The sequence below is a fragment of the Oncorhynchus keta genome, chromosome 11, assembly GCF_023373465.1.
Source record: "Oncorhynchus keta strain PuntledgeMale-10-30-2019 chromosome 11, Oket_V2, whole genome shotgun sequence".
Lineage (NCBI taxonomy): Eukaryota > Metazoa > Chordata > Actinopteri > Salmoniformes > Salmonidae > Oncorhynchus > Oncorhynchus keta.
In genome coordinates this window covers 37,337,687-37,356,149 of record NC_068431.1, presented here as the reverse complement: position 1 = coordinate 37,356,149, position 18,463 = coordinate 37,337,687, and the positions used below count along the sequence as shown (strand labels likewise).

General features: G+C 43.0%; 1 protein-coding gene across 7 annotated transcripts in view; it reads left to right on the top strand.

Moving 5' to 3' along the window:
• The first annotated feature begins 5,639 nt into the window (after positions 1–5,639).
• Positions 5,640–18,463, top strand: part of LOC118390760 (connector enhancer of kinase suppressor of ras 2-like) — a 50,252-nt gene continuing 37,428 nt past the window's right edge. For all 7 annotated transcript variants that reach the window (XM_052457068.1, XM_052457065.1, XM_052457063.1 and 4 more), the window contains exons 1-2: positions 5,640–6,104; positions 12,234–12,397. In XM_052457068.1, coding sequence (XP_052313028.1) covers positions 6,041–6,104; positions 12,234–12,397 — 228 coding nt within the window. In that variant the 5' untranslated portion in view covers positions 5,640–6,040. The remainder of the gene's footprint in view (positions 6,105–12,233; positions 12,398–18,463) is intronic.

The following is an 18,463-nucleotide window of genomic DNA, read 5'->3' as shown; positions in this document are numbered from 1 at the left end:
CCCCTCAGGGTCCCCTCCTGTACTCCCTGTTCACCCACGACTGCGTGGCCAAACACCACTCCAACACCATCATTAAGTTTGCTGACGACGAACAGTGGTATACCTGAACACCGTCAATGATGAGACAGCCTATAGAGAGGAGGTCAGAGAACTGGCAGTGTGGTGCCAGAACAACAACCTCTCCCTCAACGTGAGCAAGACAAAGGAGCTGATCTTGGACTACAGGAAAAGGTTGGCCGAACAGGCCCCCAATAACATCAAAGGGGCTGTAGTGGAGCGTGTCGAGAGTTTCAAGTTCCTTGGTGTCAACATCACCAGCGATCTATCATGGTCCAAACACACCAAGACAGTGGTGACGAGGGCACGACAAAACCTTTTCCCCCTCAGGAGACTGAAAAGATTTTACATGTGTCCCCAGATCCTCAAAAAGTTATACAGCTGCACCATCGAGAGCATCCTGACCGGTTGCATCACTGCCTGGTATGGAAACTGCTTGGCATCTGACCCTAAGGCGCTACAGAGGTTAGTGCGCATGGCCCAGTACATCACTGGGGCCAAGCTTCCTGCAATCCAGGACCTATACAATAGGCAGTGTCAGAGGAAAGCCCATAAAATTGTCAGAGACTCTAGTCACCCAAGTCATAGACTGTTTTCTCTGCTACCGCACGGCAAGAGGTACCGGAGCGCCAAGTCTAGGATCAAAAGGCTCCTTAACAGCTTCTACCCCCAAGCCATAAGACTGCTGAACAACTAATCAAATGGCCACGTGACTATTACATTGACCCCTCCCCCCCACACCCCCATTTGTTTTGTACACTACTGCTACTCGCTGTTTATTATCTATGCATATGTACCTGTATATAGCTTCATTATTGTTACGTCGTTGTGTTACTTTTTTTTACCTTAGTTTATTTGGGAAATATTCTCTTAACTCTTCTTGAACTGCACTGTTGGTTAAGGGCTTGTAAGTAATCATTTCATGGTCAGGTCTACATTTGTTGTATTTGGCGCATGTCACAAATAAAGTTTGATTTGATTTTTGAACTAAGTACTGAGTAAAGGGTCTAAATAATTATGAAAATGTAATATTTCTGTTTATTAAAAAACAGTTTTTGCTTTGTCATTATGGGGTATTGTGTTTAGATTGATGAGGGAAAAAACTATTGAATCAATTGTAGAATAAAGCTGTAACCTAACAAAATGTGGAAAAATACTTTCGGAGTACTTTGTGAAGGCACTGTATGACCTTTGACACCTAGGGTATGAGAATAACCGTTATAAATGGCTTTAAAAAGGGAACCCTGATACATTTTGAACTTTGCTTGACAAGCGGTTCTGAAAGGTCATGAAATTACATTTCAAATTATAGCTAAAATAACCAACTTTGAAAGCACTAACTACAACTATTGTTTAAAAATCACCCATATTGTGCCATTGACATAAGATTGTTAGCAGATAGAGGCACCAAATTGCACACTCACAGCTAGAACATGGATTTGTAGATACAGGGCCATCACAGGATTTACGAATTAACCCCACAGAAGCCATTTTCCAATATGGCATCCAAACAACTCAATGGGATCTTATTGGATCAGTTTCGCATGACCATACATGTATGAAATATAACTGCAGTATGCCCAACAATATCTTGAAAGGTTCGTAGTGATGTAGAATACACAACCAAATGAGCCAGGTGTGCCAGATATATAAATATGTTAAAATGTTTTTTTAAATGTGCCCAAAAAGCTGTCAGAATCACTGATTTCTGATTATGTTTTGATCCTATTATTTATCCTTAATTGCAATATTTAATCTTCAAACATTTAAAATGGATTCATATGTGTAAATATTCATGGGTGTGGGCTGATTAAAATGATATACAATGCTATCCTATTAACTGTTTTCATTAGGAGGACTATAAGAGAACTATAAGTGTCTCAGCTGAAAATATAATCTTTGATTAACTGAAACAAAGATTTAACCTACTGTGAAATATGTGGTCACAAATTTGGGAAATACTGTATGTCCAAAAACAGTTGTATACAATTTCAGAGCAGATGAAGAGCCACTTTCAAAACACATTGGGCTAATTCAGCCCAATTCTGATCTTTTTCCACTAATTGGTATTTTGACGAATAACATCAGATCTTTTTCGGAGCTGATTGGAGTGAAAAAAAGATCCGAATTGGGCTGAATTAGCCCAATGTGTTTTGAAAGTGGCTCTTCATCTGCTCTGAAATTGTATACAACTGTTTTTGGACACACAGTATTTCCAAAAATACCAGTAATATTATGAATTACAACTTAGTTCACAAATCATTCAAAGAAACCTAACAGACTTTTGGATGTAGACTCCGACCCATTTCGGCTCACACCCACTCAGAGGACAGGGACAGGTACGAGTCTACGAGGGCAAAGTAATAATAGCTGGAGAGAAGAGAGAGCTTCCTTCCCCAAGGATATAAATTATTCACAGAAAATGGGAAAAATAATAGCGACATAAAAGCCCATCCATTCATAACTTGCAAGGACAAAATGGACTGGACAGCTGTAAGGCTATGGTATTTCACATGCCCGCCTTGCAATGCAGATGACACATTCTTTGGATTAAATTTGTCAGAGATGCTGACAACGATACCCCCACACAGAGCAAATGTGTTCACATACCCATGGGGGTGTGACAGAGGGACAGGAACCATCGCTAAACTTACATAAACCAAACAAAGAACAAGCCAAGATGCTTTGATTTAACAAAGCAAGACTTGGTTAACAGCTTGTCCTAAGAGAGGCCTATTTAATATCTTATGTCTTGTCTCTTGTTTGCTGTATATCCTCAGACTTTTTTTTAATATACATCTTGATTGATATCACTGAGAATTAGTCTTCAAGGCATTTTAGAAACCTAGACTCTTTGTTGTGCCATTATTCTGGACGGAACAAACATTTCTGTTACATGAATAACATGATAGTGTCTAACTTCACCTCAAATTTAACCAGGCCGGAGCATAGACTGAAAAAAAGACTGAGCAAAGCCCGAACAGCCTGTGATATTGTGCCCAGGTCAGGGGTTATGGGAAAAGAGTTGCTCTTTGTTCTGATGACACGTCTCTCTCTATGCTCCATAGTCTCTCTCTCTATCTACGCTCTATAGGCTCTCTGACAGAGGTATTGTGCGTTTGGGTCTAGTGTGCAGGCTAAGGCTGTGATTGAGGCTCAGCTCTCTGAGTAGAAACTTCCTCACAACAGCCTAACTACCAATACTGAGGATTCTGAAGTGGCTGTGTCCCTGCTTTAGACTAGATTATTAATTAAGGAATTCATATGATTTATAATTGTTCAGTGCACAGGTGTATTACATCACATCTTGCCAAGGCCATGAAAGCCACATACAGTTTGCACATTATACCAGACCACCAGTAAAGCAAAACCACTTCAAAGTAATCTGAGTTTGTTGTTTCTTTAGGCCTACTTCATGAGGCAGCATATCAACCTATGGTAAGCCTATTCATATTGTGGTAGTGGGATGCATTCATGGCAGTATTCTATAGCTTCCACCTGAGTGAGTGGGATGTCTTTGTTATGTCAAAGAGATTCATTGTAGTCTCGACTGAGTCTTGAGTCTGTTTGTGGATATGTTAAATAGGGAGTGTAATCTATGTGATGTGTCAGCCCCCACCGCTCTCAATTCTCAGCGAACTGGGCGTGCCTTGCAAGACCCAGGCTCTGATGGGTTACAACAGAGGAACTTAGCTCATGAGCATCTACAAGTTATATTCTTCAAGAATTAATGGGTTTACAAAAGTATGTATACAAAAGTATTTGGACACCCTGTTAAATTAGTATATTTGGCTATTTCAGCCACACTGTTGCTGGCAGGTGTATAAAATTGAGCACACAGCCATGCAATCTCCATAGACAAACACTGGCAGTAGAATGGCCTTACTGAAGAGCTCAGTAACTTTCAATGTGGCATCGTCATAGGATGCCACTTTTCCAATAAGTCAGTTGGTCAAATTTCTGCCCTGGTAGAGCTGCCCCAGTCAACTGTAAGTGCTGTTATTGTGACGAGGAAACTTCTAAGAGCAACAACGGCTCAGCCAATAAGTGGTAGGCTACACAAGCTCACAGAACGGGACCGCCGAGTGCTGATGCGCATAGCACGTAAAAATCGTCTGTTCTCTGTTGCAACACTCACCGCCAAGTTCCAAACTGCCTCTGGAAGCAACGTCAGCACGAGAACTGTTCGTCGGGAGCATCATGAAATAGGTTACCATGGCCGAGCAGCTGCACACAAGCCTAAAATCACCATGCGCAATACCAAGTATCAGCTGGAGTGGTGTAAAGCTCGCCGTCATTGGACTCTGGAGCAGTGGAAACGCATTCTCTGTAGTGATGAATCATGCTTCACCGTTTGGAAGTCCGCCGGACAAATCTGTGTTTGGCGGATGCCCGGAGAACGCTACCTGCCCGAGTGCATAGTGCTGACTGTAAAGTTTGGTGGAGGAGAAATAATGGTCTGGGGCTGTTTTTCATTAGTTCCAGTGAAGGGAAATCTTAACGCTACAGAAACACAATGAGATTCTAGACTATTTCTGTGCTTCCAACTATGTGATAACAGTTTGGGAAAGGCTCTTTCCTGTTTCAGCATGACAATGCCCCCATGCACAAAGTGAGGTCCATACAGAAACGGTTTGTCAAGACACTGTGGAAGAACTTGACTGTCCTGCACAGATCCCTGTCCTCAACCTCAATGAACACTTTTGGGATGAACTGGAACGCCGACCGCGAGCCAGGCCTAATCGCCCAACATCAGTGCCCGACCTCGCTAATGCTCTTGTTGCTGAATGGAAGCAAGTTCCCGCAGCAACGTTCCAACATCTAGTGGAAAGTCTTCCCAGAAGAGTGGAGGGTTTTATAGCCGCAAAAGGGGGGAGGGGGGTTAACTCCATATTAATGCCCATGATTTTGGAATAAGATGTTTGGTGAGCAGGTGTCCACATACATTTGGTAATTTATTGTATCATTCATTTAAAGTCTAAAAATCAATGTATCAATTACAGATTTTCCCTTTAAGCAAGGATAATTAGTTCATGTTAATAATCAATTAAAATAAACGCCCATACGTTCATTATTATCTTATAATAGGGTAACCTATACCCTACCTAAGTCCAAAAATGAATGTAGCAGCAATTGCGGATTGCCCCAATAATAATGAATAGGCTTTTATCAGAAGCTTTCAATAAAAACTCATAAGTGCAAGTATACCATATTATTATACATCTTGTGCTATTAAATTGATTATCTGTTATTTCAAATAAAAAATACATTGTAATAGGCTCGTTCTTCTCTTTCATAATGTTAATTAACCAGATCAATGAATGTTTTACTGAATGCCTAAATCTTGCTTCCCAGAAGATTAGAATAAGAGAAGGAGATATTACAGTATCCTCGCTTCAGTTACGAGCGTCGTTTCCATTAGGCTGCGCTTGCTTGTATGATGGAGGCGTGAGCAACGACAAAGACGCAAGGGAAACATGGGCGAGAGGGAGAGAAAGAGGAGGGAGATACAGTGAACGTTCGTCTGGCGAGGGGGAGGGGGAGAGGGAGGGGGGAGCTTGCAAGCGCTTGTGTGACTCACAGATGGGGTGGTAGCAGTCTAGAAGGAGAATGCGTGGACCGCACGGTGCGATTGGGAAATAAACCCACAGACGCCACTACATGCCTTCTCTTTAGGGTAGTATGAGATGAATTGGCGAGAGGGTCGTGGACGGTGCCACCAGAATCGTGCAGCCGCCTGGCATTAATGACAAACAAGGGAGCTATTCGAGCGCACAACACAACAAGCACCAACCGCAGAGGAATGTGTATAACTCTATCCGACTCAAATCAAGCCACCCAGAAAATAACGTAGTCTCAGATCCGTTGGACCTCCTTCGTCGTTGTTATAAAACAGGAAAACGGATTACGGAACCAAACATTTGAGAATTTTGGGCTTGTTGGAGCGTTTCTTTTGTCAGGCGAGACCCGAAAAACTTCTACAATGGCTCTGGTCATGGAGCCTGTGAGCAAGTGGAGTTCGAGTCAAGTGGTGGACTGGATGAAAGGTACGCCACGGTTTCAAGATGTGCATTAGATGTTGCCAATCAACTTGCACGCAAAATGCTGGGAAATATATATTCTCTGGACTCAAGTATAACGGCACCAAATGCGCCTAACACTGATCAATTAACAGTGCGAGGCTAGTGCTATCATTGGCGACTAGGTGGAACAAAAGCACCTGCTGGACCTCAGAAATAAATTATTACATTATAATGTCAACAAATTGATAATCTATTATATTATATTATTTACTATAATGGGCTCTCTATACCACTAATGGAATTCAAATTTCAATTGAAATGTGGGCTGTGGAATTGGCAGTGATATACACTTGGACCTGAGAAAATGTCAAAGCTCTGGTGGATGAGTTGGTTTATTGGTAATTGAAAGAGTTCTGTATGGAGGCAGTCTTTGCCTTTTAAATAGCATTTCAGATCCGTCCGAATATTGGCATTATGGGAGAAATTATCCACTGAAATGAAGGCATTGGGATGAATGACACTGAAGGGATAAAATTATTTACAGTAAAAACCTGTAGGTATTTGAAGTGAAGCAGTTGATGGTTCCGAATGTGCAGAATATAATTAATGGAACAAACCGAAATGTCTATAAGAGAGACACTAATGTACTTAATTTCTGTGGATGTGGAGCTGAGATAGTTGTTTAAGTCCCATCTAAGTGAAAGTCAAAGATGGACTCTAGAGAATATATTACTAATAGCTATTACATCATCACTCTGGAGTGGATCTAGTGCATATACCAAATACATCAATTATTTATTAACTACATCCAAAAATACCATTTCAGATCTGCAACACAGGTGGTGGTAATAATGCAGTAATAACTATATCGTAGATGAAGAAGATAAGATGGATGTGGTGCTACTTCGGGTGATTCATATGAGAGGTGTATTGTGTGTGAGGCAATGGATGAAGGTTGGCAGTAGGCCCATGTTGCTTTGGAGAGATGCTTGACCTGATGGTGGTAGTGCCCTATGGTACCTTTGAGCCACTGTGGCCTGCGGTAACTGCAGTTGGTAAGCCTATCTTTAACTCTCACTAGGCTCCCTGGGCCCAGAACCTGTGGCTGGGCCAGCTCTCTGAGATCCAAGCTCAATTTCTTTCAGTCAACATCACCTTCCCACTGGGCACACACTGGTTGAATCAACGTTGTTTCCACGTCATTTCAATCAAATTAAGTATAGATGTTGAATTGACTTCTGTGCCCGGTGGGTCTCCATCTCTTCCAATATGTAATCTCTTTCTCTTCTCTCCATCAGCTCTGAGTATCATCATTATTGTCCTTTTACTGTCTCTTCTGCCATTTCCTCTTTCTCTTCCATTACATCCCTCTAATCCTCCTGTTCCTCTTGTCTTTCCAGGCAAAAACACACACACACACACACACACACACACACACACACACACACACACACACACACACACACACACACACACACACACACACACACACACACACACACACACACACACACACACACACACACACACACACACACACACACACACACACTGACGGACGCATTGACTACTATGTACTCTTGTACTGAACTCATGAACTACTTTGTGTCTGATCCCAGCAGTCAGGCACTAGTGTGCCTGTCTCAGTCAGCCAGCTGAGCTGTTGTGTACGTTTGGAGATTGACTGAATCTTTGAGTGAGTGTGTTTTCAGGCAGTGGAGGCGTGAATAAGTAAATGAACAAGTGGTTGGAGCATCACTGCGAGGTTAGAATCCTCCACATGAGTACTCTGCTCAGCAGAGACAAACAACACATTTCACAGTGATAACGACATATATGAAAACAGACATACACAGGCATGTGATACACACAAAACACATTACAGTAACACACAATTAATGTAAACAATAACATAGAATGGACAGAAAACATACCCTCTCTAAAATGAATATGCCTCCCCCCCCGAATATGCATGCCTTTTGGCCTACATTATCTAAACACGTCTGAGAACCGCTCCACTTAATTCTAAACTGGAGTCAGTAGTTCATACAATTCATATTGGAAGAAGAGGTGAAAAACATCTATTTGAGGTGGCGTGTGTGTGTGTGTGTGTGTTTTCCTGGAAAGACAAGAGGAACAGGAGGATTAGAGGGATGTAATGGAAGAGAAAGAGGAAATGGCATAAGAGACAGTAAAAGGACAATAATGATGATACTCAGAGCTGATGGAGAGAAGATATTGCATATTGGAAGAGAAGGAGAGGAAATGAGGACTGGAAGAAACTGAGCTTGGATCTCAGAGAACGGGCCCTACAGTGGCCCAGCCACATCTGATGAGTGGAGCTGAGACAAGTTATAGGCCCAGAGTCTAGTAATGGGGATGTGAAGTGAGGGATGTAGGACGATGCCACAGTCACAAAGGAAAGGAAATGGAGTTTGTGTGTTCTTGTCTCGGAACCATTCATATACTCCCCGTCGCAAGGGCCCACAGCATCTCCACCTCATCATTACCATTCAGAGGTTCCATTATTAGCATAGGGCTCAGTGATGTCACCTGAGGCCAAATAGGAGCACCCAGTGACTTTCCCATAATGCCACTCTCTGCATCCTCCTGGCACTGTCCAAGCTCTCTACTCTCTCAGCACCTATAAAGACCTCTCCACTGAGAAACCCCTCCACTTATTTTAAATGAAGGGTGAACTGTGCATTGTGCACATATAATTTATTTACACATGTATTGCATTTTAAACCAGGGGTTGGAACGTTCTGAACAGAACCACTATGGTTTTTGTTTCGTTCCACTCTTCCGACCAGCAAATAAAGTTCTGAACCGGTTTCAAAAAGTACCTGTTTATATCATTCCTTTCTGTTCCTTTTTTAACCTGTGAAATATATATATATATATATATATTACAATTAGCTCATTAAATGACTTCACCAACCAGTGCAGATAGAGCAGGCAAGCTAGTTGATTACATGCGTGATGGACAGACAAGTGTAGCCTATGGTGCAAGATGCCACTGAAAAATGCCTGGAATGTAAAATAATGTTATTAACTGGTTCCCATGGTTTTAAAATAATGTTTCTGTTCTAGAACAGTATGGATAACTTTTGTTCCTTGAACATTTTCCAGTTTTCAGTTCCGTTCCCTGAACCGGTTCCAGCCCCTGGTTTAGAAAGCTGCAAATACTTGGCTAATGTTCAAGCTAAGGGTTTTATGAAAATATATATTTTTTTATCTTAAATGTTATTTTCACACAAACACCTGCCATAAATTTGTGCTAAAGGCAATTACTGAGATGATTGTCAAGCTAGCTAAAGCTGTAATGCACTGCCCTAGCAGAATCATGTCGAAAATTTGACCAATTTCCTCACTTGTGTTGGATAACATTGCATGCATTTGATGTTTGAATATTATTATGTGATTAAAAAACATGAGCTGGCGCACACCCAGAAAAATGTTTTTGTGTGGAGGTGCTGACTAACGGCGAATCAACTTTAAACTATCAAAATAAAGAAAGTCACTCTGGCCCTAAGGAAGGCACAGTGATGCCGAAACGTTGGTAAATAACCATTCAATTGCTGGTTTATACATGGAGTGGGCAACTTTCTTTATTTTGATAGTTTATTGAATATTATTATGTGCCATATGTTGGGTAAGTGAGTGTATGTATAGACTATAAAGTATGTGTGTACACATTTACAGCATGTTTCTCTGGTTAAAGTGTGTTTATCGTCTTACACTTTGAGTGTGTGTGTGTTTTGATCTGACTGGCTGGCACCCTGCCCATGTCTCTTGCCATTGATAAATGATGTAGATTAGCATAGTGCCCCTCCCCTACAAAGCCAACACAATAATGTATCACAGCACTAAACACAACTTACTCGCCGCAGCCTAAATTGCTTGCAGATTAATAGTCTCTTAATCAGATCTCTCATCTCATCTCTCTCTGTGTCTCTCTGTGTGCTCTTCCCATTCAGGGTGGCTGTCTGTCTCATCCATTGGTCTCATCACAAAGAATAGCTCTGTTTGTTTAGGGAGGCCAGGCCAGTTGATTAAGGGGGAATTTCTCTGCAAAGTGGGGGAAGGCTCTATGCAAAGTGGGGTAAAACAAGGCTAGTTTGTTATAGAAGGGTTGCTCTGCCCATTTAGAATGACAAAGCCCATCTCTGAATTGAGGTGTAATACAGGTGTTTAAAGGACAAATACGTATTTGTCCTTTAGAACAGATTACTGTGTTTATGTAGGGAGATAGCTCTGTTATCTGGCGAGGTACAGCATTCATACTTTAGACAATGTCCCTGCTTGTTTTGGTGGGAAGACGTTAGAAGGGTCTTTTCTTTCTCTCTACCTTTCCACTTACATGTTTAGTTACAGTATTGTTGGCTTGTTGTCTTGCAGGAGCCACTACTCCAAACCCCACTGCATGGTTTCTATAGCAACATGGGGATTTCTTCATTGACAAATGCTTCTTGATTAACTGGGTAAAGAGGCTGATTTGTTAAGCCCTTAAATTGTATGCAAAGCCATGGAACTCTCCTCTTTCTGCTTCTCCACAATTTCTCTGCCAGCTGAACTTGAGCCGAATGCTTCATTAGGTCCAGGCCAGAGAACACACTGAGATTGAATCAAAAGGAGGAGATGAGGGCTCCACAGCCTTCTTTGTGGGAGGCTGACCGAGGGAGGAGAAAGGAGAGAAAGAGTGTGGGATGAGAGTGGATGAAGGAGAGATTGAGAAACACTGAGACTGAGAGAGATGAGGAAAATTGTATATGTGTGTTTAAACATGTATATGTGTGTTTACGTGTGTGTGTTTATATGTATATCGGTATCTTTCGGTAGCCAATGTGAGGACAATGTCACCATCCATGAAGAGCGCGGGGGGGCGTTTCCATGAAAACATCAAGCTCTGCCAACTAGGTCTGCCCCTATTTGAGGCAACGGTTCTTGAGATGAGATCCATGATGTGTGTGTGTGTGTGTGTGAGACAGCAGTGTGTGTCAGTGCTGGAGCGAATGTGTGTCTCTCCGTGAGTGTTGAGTCCAGATTGAGACAGTGACAGATAGCGTTTGTACAGCTGTGAATGAAAGCTTTCAGAGATAATGACAGAGATGGTGCTATCGCTGTGTTTGCATGCCAGTGGGATAGGAGGATCAGTTTGAACAGCTCCTCTGTTCAAACTGGGGAGGGAAGGAAGGATGGAAGGATGGTACTGTGTTTCAAGTGGGTTTAGTGTGGGGCTAAATGTTTACTCATGAATGACCTGTGCCAACTGTTGGTTATGAGTGGGCTGTAAGTGTGCAGTAAATGTGAGAGTGTTTGAATGTGTCATGATCTTAATAAAGATATTCTACATTTTGTGTAGTTCTTTGTGTGTAAAGAACTACACAATAATACTAGGACGGTTGTATGTAATGGAATGCGTAGGGGTTATGCGTATGTAATGGTATGTGGAAAGGGTTGGTTGTTTGTGGGTTGTACATACCACTGTAATTTGTTGGACATATGTGGAGGTCTGTGTGACGTGGTTGATTAAAGCTTGGTGAGTCTGTGTGTGTATATCTGTTCAGCGATGCCCAGAAAGGCACTGTGTTCATCTCTGAGATCTCTGTTTGTCTATTTTCGTTAAACCAAGCACTGGCACACACTCACAGGCTGCAGTTTCAAAGCCCAGAAATGAGAGACACAAACACATACACAGTCAGAGATAGAGAGAGAGAGTGGGGGGGGAAGAGACAAGGTGGAGCGATAGAGTCACTGTAAACCCCTCTGGACTGCAGAGCTGACAAGAGAAAGTTTCTTCACACTGCCCTGACCAGATAACACAACATCTTCACACACGATATTTAGAGTGATGCCTTTGAGGGACTGAGGTCGTTGGAGCTTACATTTAAAACACACTGCCTGCATTGGTCTTGGTAATAATCTGGATAGATGGAGTTGATAGCAAGATTATTGTTACTTAAATTATATTATATTGCCTCTCAAAACAATATGCTAAATATGCTATTTCTCAATTATACATGCATCAGTACTTGTATAAAGCAGTAGCAGATAGCAACAGAGAGGAGTAAGCCAATACAAATCTGTTTACCTGAACATATCCCTATGTAATGAGAATTTTCACCGTGTCATTTCCTCCTCTCCCTCCAGGGCTGGATGACTGTCTGCTGCAGTACATTAAGACGTTTGAGAGAGAGAAGGTGGGAGGAGACCAGCTGCTTCGTATCACCCACCAGGAGCTGGAGGAGCTGGGGGTCACCCGCATCGGACACCAGGAGCTCATCCTGGAGGTTGTGGACCTACTCTGTGCCCTGGTGAGTCCTCCATCCCTTTCACTCAGTCATTTCATTCCCCTACAGAGCAGGGGTCTTCCTGTTGTTATCAAACTTTTTTTTCCACATCTTGTTATCATCAGGTGAATGATAATGGAAAGGCGAAGTAATCAACATTTATTTTTAAAATGAATAGATATGGTAAATCGTTTTTCACTATTTTAACCTCCCCACATTATAATTGGAAGATGAAGTGTAAACTCTCAACTGCCTATTAGCTAGAAAGTTTAAAAAAAAATAGCAGCTAAAAAATAGCAGCTGTTTAGAGCTAAAATAGCAGCTGTTTAACTGGTTAAACAAAGGTTAGCCATGTTTTTGCAAAAATTATTTACCAAGTCAAGAAAGCTTACCACCAACCAGTAGCATTTGCCACACTGGTAGCCTATTCACGGGGGCTTTTTCAAAGTCTATGTCAGATACTCCAGTGATTGTAATTTGCTCAATATTAGGAGTTGAGAATCATTGAGGACTGATGAACCCACCAAAGAGTGTGAATCAAGTCAGGAAGTCAGAGAACCATCCAGAAACCAAATCAAAAAGTCTAGGTCTAGGCTTAATCTGTGTCCGGGAAACCAACCCCTTATTTTTTGGCCATAGTGAAGACCCCTTTCTGGAGAGGTCAGACAGGCAGCTGGCGTAGGGCTCAACTGTAAGAGTCTTTACAGTTTAGGAGTGAAGTGCTGGGATATGTTAAAGCATTTCTGTGCTGACAGCATTTCAGACTCTTGTTCCATCTTGTATGTTTTGTTTGTCTGACATCTGTGTCCATTTTAGGACATTCTATCATTCAATATTCCCTTTAGGTTCGATTTTCTTTCTGATTATTCATAATTAGTTGTTGACAAATTCACAGTTGGCTAATATCTGTTTTAGGCTGACAAGTGTTGTGACAGATCAGGTAATTGCCCTGTTTGTCAGTTCATTTCCCTTGTTCCACCTGTATGCCGGAGGGATAGTTACTCACAGAAAATAAACATTGATAATCTCTGATAATCCCCTGAACTCATTTTCCATTCTCTCTGCCACCCCACACATACTGTACAGACACAATCACACCACCCCAAACACACAACACAATCACACCAGCTTCTAGGGTGGTTTGGGTGGGTGTGACACATGGACGTTAAAGAACGATGACCAACAGAAGATAATGGCTATAGAGAAAGAGGGGGAAATAGAGGATGAGAGAGAAGAGAGAGGATCCGAGTAAAGATTGAGTGGGTGAGATTGATGGGAATAAAGGGAAACGAGTGAGGCGGGATATCTATTTAACTAACTATTTAGCAGCCTTATGGCTTGGGGGCAGAAGCTGTTCAGGTTCCTGTTGGTTCCAGACTTGGTACCATTTGCCAAGCGGTAGTAGAGAGTGAGTGGACCATGATAATTCCTTAGTGATGTGGACACAGAGGAACTTGAAGCTCTCAACCTGCTCCACTACAGCCCCATCAATGTGCATGAGGGCGTGTTCGGTTCTCTGTTTCCTGTAGTCCACCATCAGCTCCTTTGTCTTGCTGATGTTGTGGGAGAGGTTGTTGTCCTGACACCACACTGCCAGGTCTCTGAACTCCCTGTAGGCTGTCTCATAGACTGTTCTCTCTACTACCAAATGACAAGAGGTACAGATGCACCAAATCTGGAACTAACAGGACCCTGAACAGCTTCTACTCCCAAGCCACACGACTGCTAAATAGTTAGTTAAATAGATAACAAATACAGTTGAAGTCGGAAGTTTACATACACCTGAGCCAAATACATTTAAACTCAGTTTTTCACAATTCCTGACTTTTAATCCTAGTTAAAATTCCCTGTCTTAGGTCAGTTAGGATCACCACTTTATTTTAAGAATGTGAAATGTCAGAATAATAGTGGAGAAAATTATTTATTTCAGCTTTTATTTCTTTCATCACATTCCCAGTGGGTTAGAAGTTTACATACACTCAATTAGTATTTGGTTGCATTTCCTTTAAATTGTTTAACTTGGGTCAAACGTTTCGGGTAGCCTTCCACAAGCTTCCCACAATAAGTTGGGTGAATTTTGGCCCATTCCTCCTGACAGAGCTGGTATCACTGAGTCAGGTTTGTAGGCCTCCTTGCTCGCACTCGCTCTTTCAGTTCTGCCCACAGATTTTCTATAGGGCATTGTGAAGGCCACTCCAATACCTTGACTTTGTTGTCCTTAAGCAATTTTGCCACAACTTTGGAAGTATGCTTGTGGTGCACCAGTCCCTTCTGCAGGTTATGCTGATATAGGACTTGTTTCACTGTGGATATAGATACTTTGGTACCTGTTTCCTCCAGCATATTCACAAGGTCCTTTGCTCTTGTTCTGGGATTGATTTGCACTTTTCGCACCAAAGTACATTCATCTCTAGGAGACAGAATGTGTCTCCTTACTGAGTGGTATGATGGCTGTGTGGTCCCATGGTGTTTATACTTGCGCACTATTGTTTGTACAGATAAACGTGGTACCTTCAGGCATTTGGAAATTGCTCCCAAGGATGAACCAGACTTGTGGAGGTCTACAATTTATTTTCTGAGGTCGTGGCTGATTTCTTTAGATTTTCCCATGACATCAAGCAAAGAGGCACTGAGTTTAAAGGTAGGCCTTGAAATACATCCACAGGTACACCTTCAATTGACTCAAATTATGTAAATTAGCCTATCAGAACCTTCTAAAGCCATGCCATCATTTTCTGGAATTTTCCAAGCTGTTTAAAGGCACGGTCAATTTAGTGTATGTAAATTTCTGACCTACTGGAATTATGATACAGTGAATTATAAGTGAAATAATCTGTCTGTAAACAATTGGTGGAAAAATTACTTGTAGATGTCCTAACAGACTTGCCAAAACTATAGTTTGTTAACATGAAATGTGTGGAGTGGTTGAAAAACTAGTTTTAATGACTCCAACCTAAGTGTATGTAAACTTCCGACGTCAACTCTAGTTACCGGGCTATTTGCATTGACCCTTTTTGCACAAACTCTTCTGACTCATCACATACGCTGCTGTTACTGTTTATTATGCACTGAGTGTACAAAACATTAGGAACATGACAGAGACTGACCAGGTGAATCAGGTGAAATCTATGATCGCTTACTGATGTCACATATGAAATCCACTTCAATCAGTGTAGATGAAGGGGAGGAGACCGGTTAAAGAAGGATTTTTAAGCATTGAGACATGGATTGTGCATGTGTGCCATTCAGAGGGTGAATGGGCAAGACAAAATGTTTAAGTGCCTTTGATCGGGATATGGTACTGTAGTAGGTGCCAGGCGCCCCGGTTTGTGTCAAGAATTGCAACACTGCTGTGTTTTTTACACTCAACAATTTCCTGTGTGTATGAAGAATGGTCCACCACCCAAAGGACATACAGCCAACTTGACACATGTGTGAGAAGCATTGGAGTCAACATGGGCCAGCATCCATGTGGAAAGCTTTCGACACCTTGTAGAGTCCATGCCCCAATTAATTGAGGCTTTTCTGAGGGAAAAAGAGAGGGATTCAGTTCAATATTAGGAATGTTCCTAATGTTTGGTATGCTCAGTGTATATCCTGTTGCTTAGTCACTTTATCCCTACCTATATGTACATATCTACCTCAATTACCTCATACCCCTTGACATCAACTCGGTACTGGTACCCCATGTATATAGCCAAGTGATTTTTACTCATTATGTAGTTATTCCTCGTGTTATTTTTTTCTATTTTCTATTACTATTATAATTGTCACGCCCTGGTCTAAGTATTTTGTGTTTTTCTTCATGTATTGGGTCAGGCCAGGGTGTGGCATGGAGTTTTTGTATTGGTGTGTTTTGTCTTGGGGTTTTGGTGTGTATGTATTTGGGACTGTAGCTAGTGGGGTTATCTAGCAAAGTCTATGGCTGTCTGGAGTGGTTCTCAATCAGAGGCAGGTGCTTATCGTTGTCTCTGATTGGGAACCATATTTAGGCAGCCATATTCTTTGAGTTTGTCGTGGGTGATTGTCCTGAGTGTCTTGATGTCCTTAGTCTGTGTTAGTTTGCACCTGTTAAGGCTGTTTCGGTTTTCACTACGTTTATTGTTTTGTAGAGTTTGTGTTTTGGATTTGTGTTATGTTGTGTGATTAAACATGGATCGCAATATAAACACTGCAGTTTGGTCCGACTCTCCTTCACCACATGAAAACCGTGACAATAATCCTTTTTTTGTCTCTGCATTGTTTGGAAGGGCCCTTAAATAAGTATTTCACTCTTAGTCAGAGAGAGGAGGGAATAGAGAGAGAGAGAGAGAGGAGGCGATAGAGAGAGGGGAGGGAATGGAGAGAGAGAGAGGAGGGTATAGAGAGAGGAGGGGATAGAGAGTAAGCAGTCAGAGGTCACAGATGTTATCTGAAGCCCACTCATCCTCCCTAGCCGTACGGGTAAGCTCGCCTTCACTCCCTAAGCCCCTTATGTAACTCTGATTTGGTTAAGTCAGTCAGCCAGGCACAGTTAGGCACTGTATTAAATATGATTACTCATCGGCCAGCCCCCCTCCAAGAAAACCTCTCATGACAGACGCCCACAGGCCCCCACGTGCAGCAGGGCATTGTGGGTAGCGGGTAATGATTATTCTGGTTTCCCCACACATGCGAGGTGACAGCTGGAGGGGGAGTGGGGGACGGGTCTGATGGGTCACTCGTTCTGTTAGATCCTCGCATGTTTGTCACACATTGAGGCAGGCATAAGCAGGCAGGCTAGACTCCCTGTGAGCCCCTGTCAGTACAACTGGCTTTTTATTTACCACACTTTTAATCCCTTACTTTCTCTGCCTGTATGGAAAGAAACATGTTACAGTGAATTGTGTGTTTATGCCACATTCCCTTCCTTTGAATGAGGGTGAACAGTGTTAACGTGAAAGTGAGTTTAAGGAGCATTTTTATGATTACTGTTGACTTGATTATCTAAACAACATTGTCATACAGTATATTTACAGCTTTTGGGAAAGTTAGTACTGTCACGACTTCCGCCGGAGTCGGTCCCTCACCTTGTTCGAGCAGCGTTCGGAGGTCGACGTCAGCGGGCTTCTAGCCATCGCCGATCCACTTTTAATTTTCCATTTGTTTTGAAGGCGTCTAGACATTGGCTTGAGGGGGCTAAACACCCTTTTCTCATCTGGACGGACCACCGCAGTCTGGAGTGCATCCGGGCGGCGAGGAGACTGAACCCTTGCCAGGCAAGGTGGGCCATGTTCTTTACCGTTTTGTTTTCACCCTGTCCTGCAGACCAGGTTCCCAGAACGCTAAGACAGACACACTGTCCCGGATGTATGACACAGAGGAGCGGTCTATGGATCCCACTCCCATGCTCCCGGCCTCTTGCCTGGTGGCACCGGTAGTGTGGGAGCTGGACGCGGACATCGAGTGGGCGTTACGTACAGAGCTCACTCCCCTCCAGTGCCCAGCTAGGCGTCTGTATGTTCCGTTTGCTGTCCGCGACTGTTTGATCTATTTGGCCCACACGCCACCCTCCTCTGGTCATTCGGGCATCAGTCGGACAGTGCGCTGTGGGAAGTACTGGTGGTCCACCTTGGCTAAGGACGTGAGGGTTTATGTTTCCTCCTGCTCGGTGTGCGCCCAGTGCAAGGCCTCTAGGCACCTGCCCAGAGGGAAGTTACAACCCCTACCCGTTCCACAACGGCCGTGGTCGCACCTGTCGGTGGACTTCCTGACTGATCTTCCTCCCTCACTGGGCAACACCATGATCCTGGTCATTGTGGATCGGTTTTCTAAGTCCTGCCGTCTCCTCCCTTTGCCCGGTCTCCCTACGGCCCTAAAGACTGCGGAGGCCCTGTTCACACACGTCTTCCGGCACTACGGCGTGCCTGAAGACATAGTATCTGATCGAGGTCCCCAGTTCACGTCAAGGGTCTGGAGGGCGTTCATGGAACGTCTGGGGGTCTCGGTCAGCCTTACCTCAGGTTTTCACCCCAAGAGTAACAGGCAGGTGGAGAGAGTAAACCAGGATGTGGGTAGGTTTCTGCTGTCTTATTGCCAGGACCGGCCGGGGGAGTGGGCGGCTTTCGTACC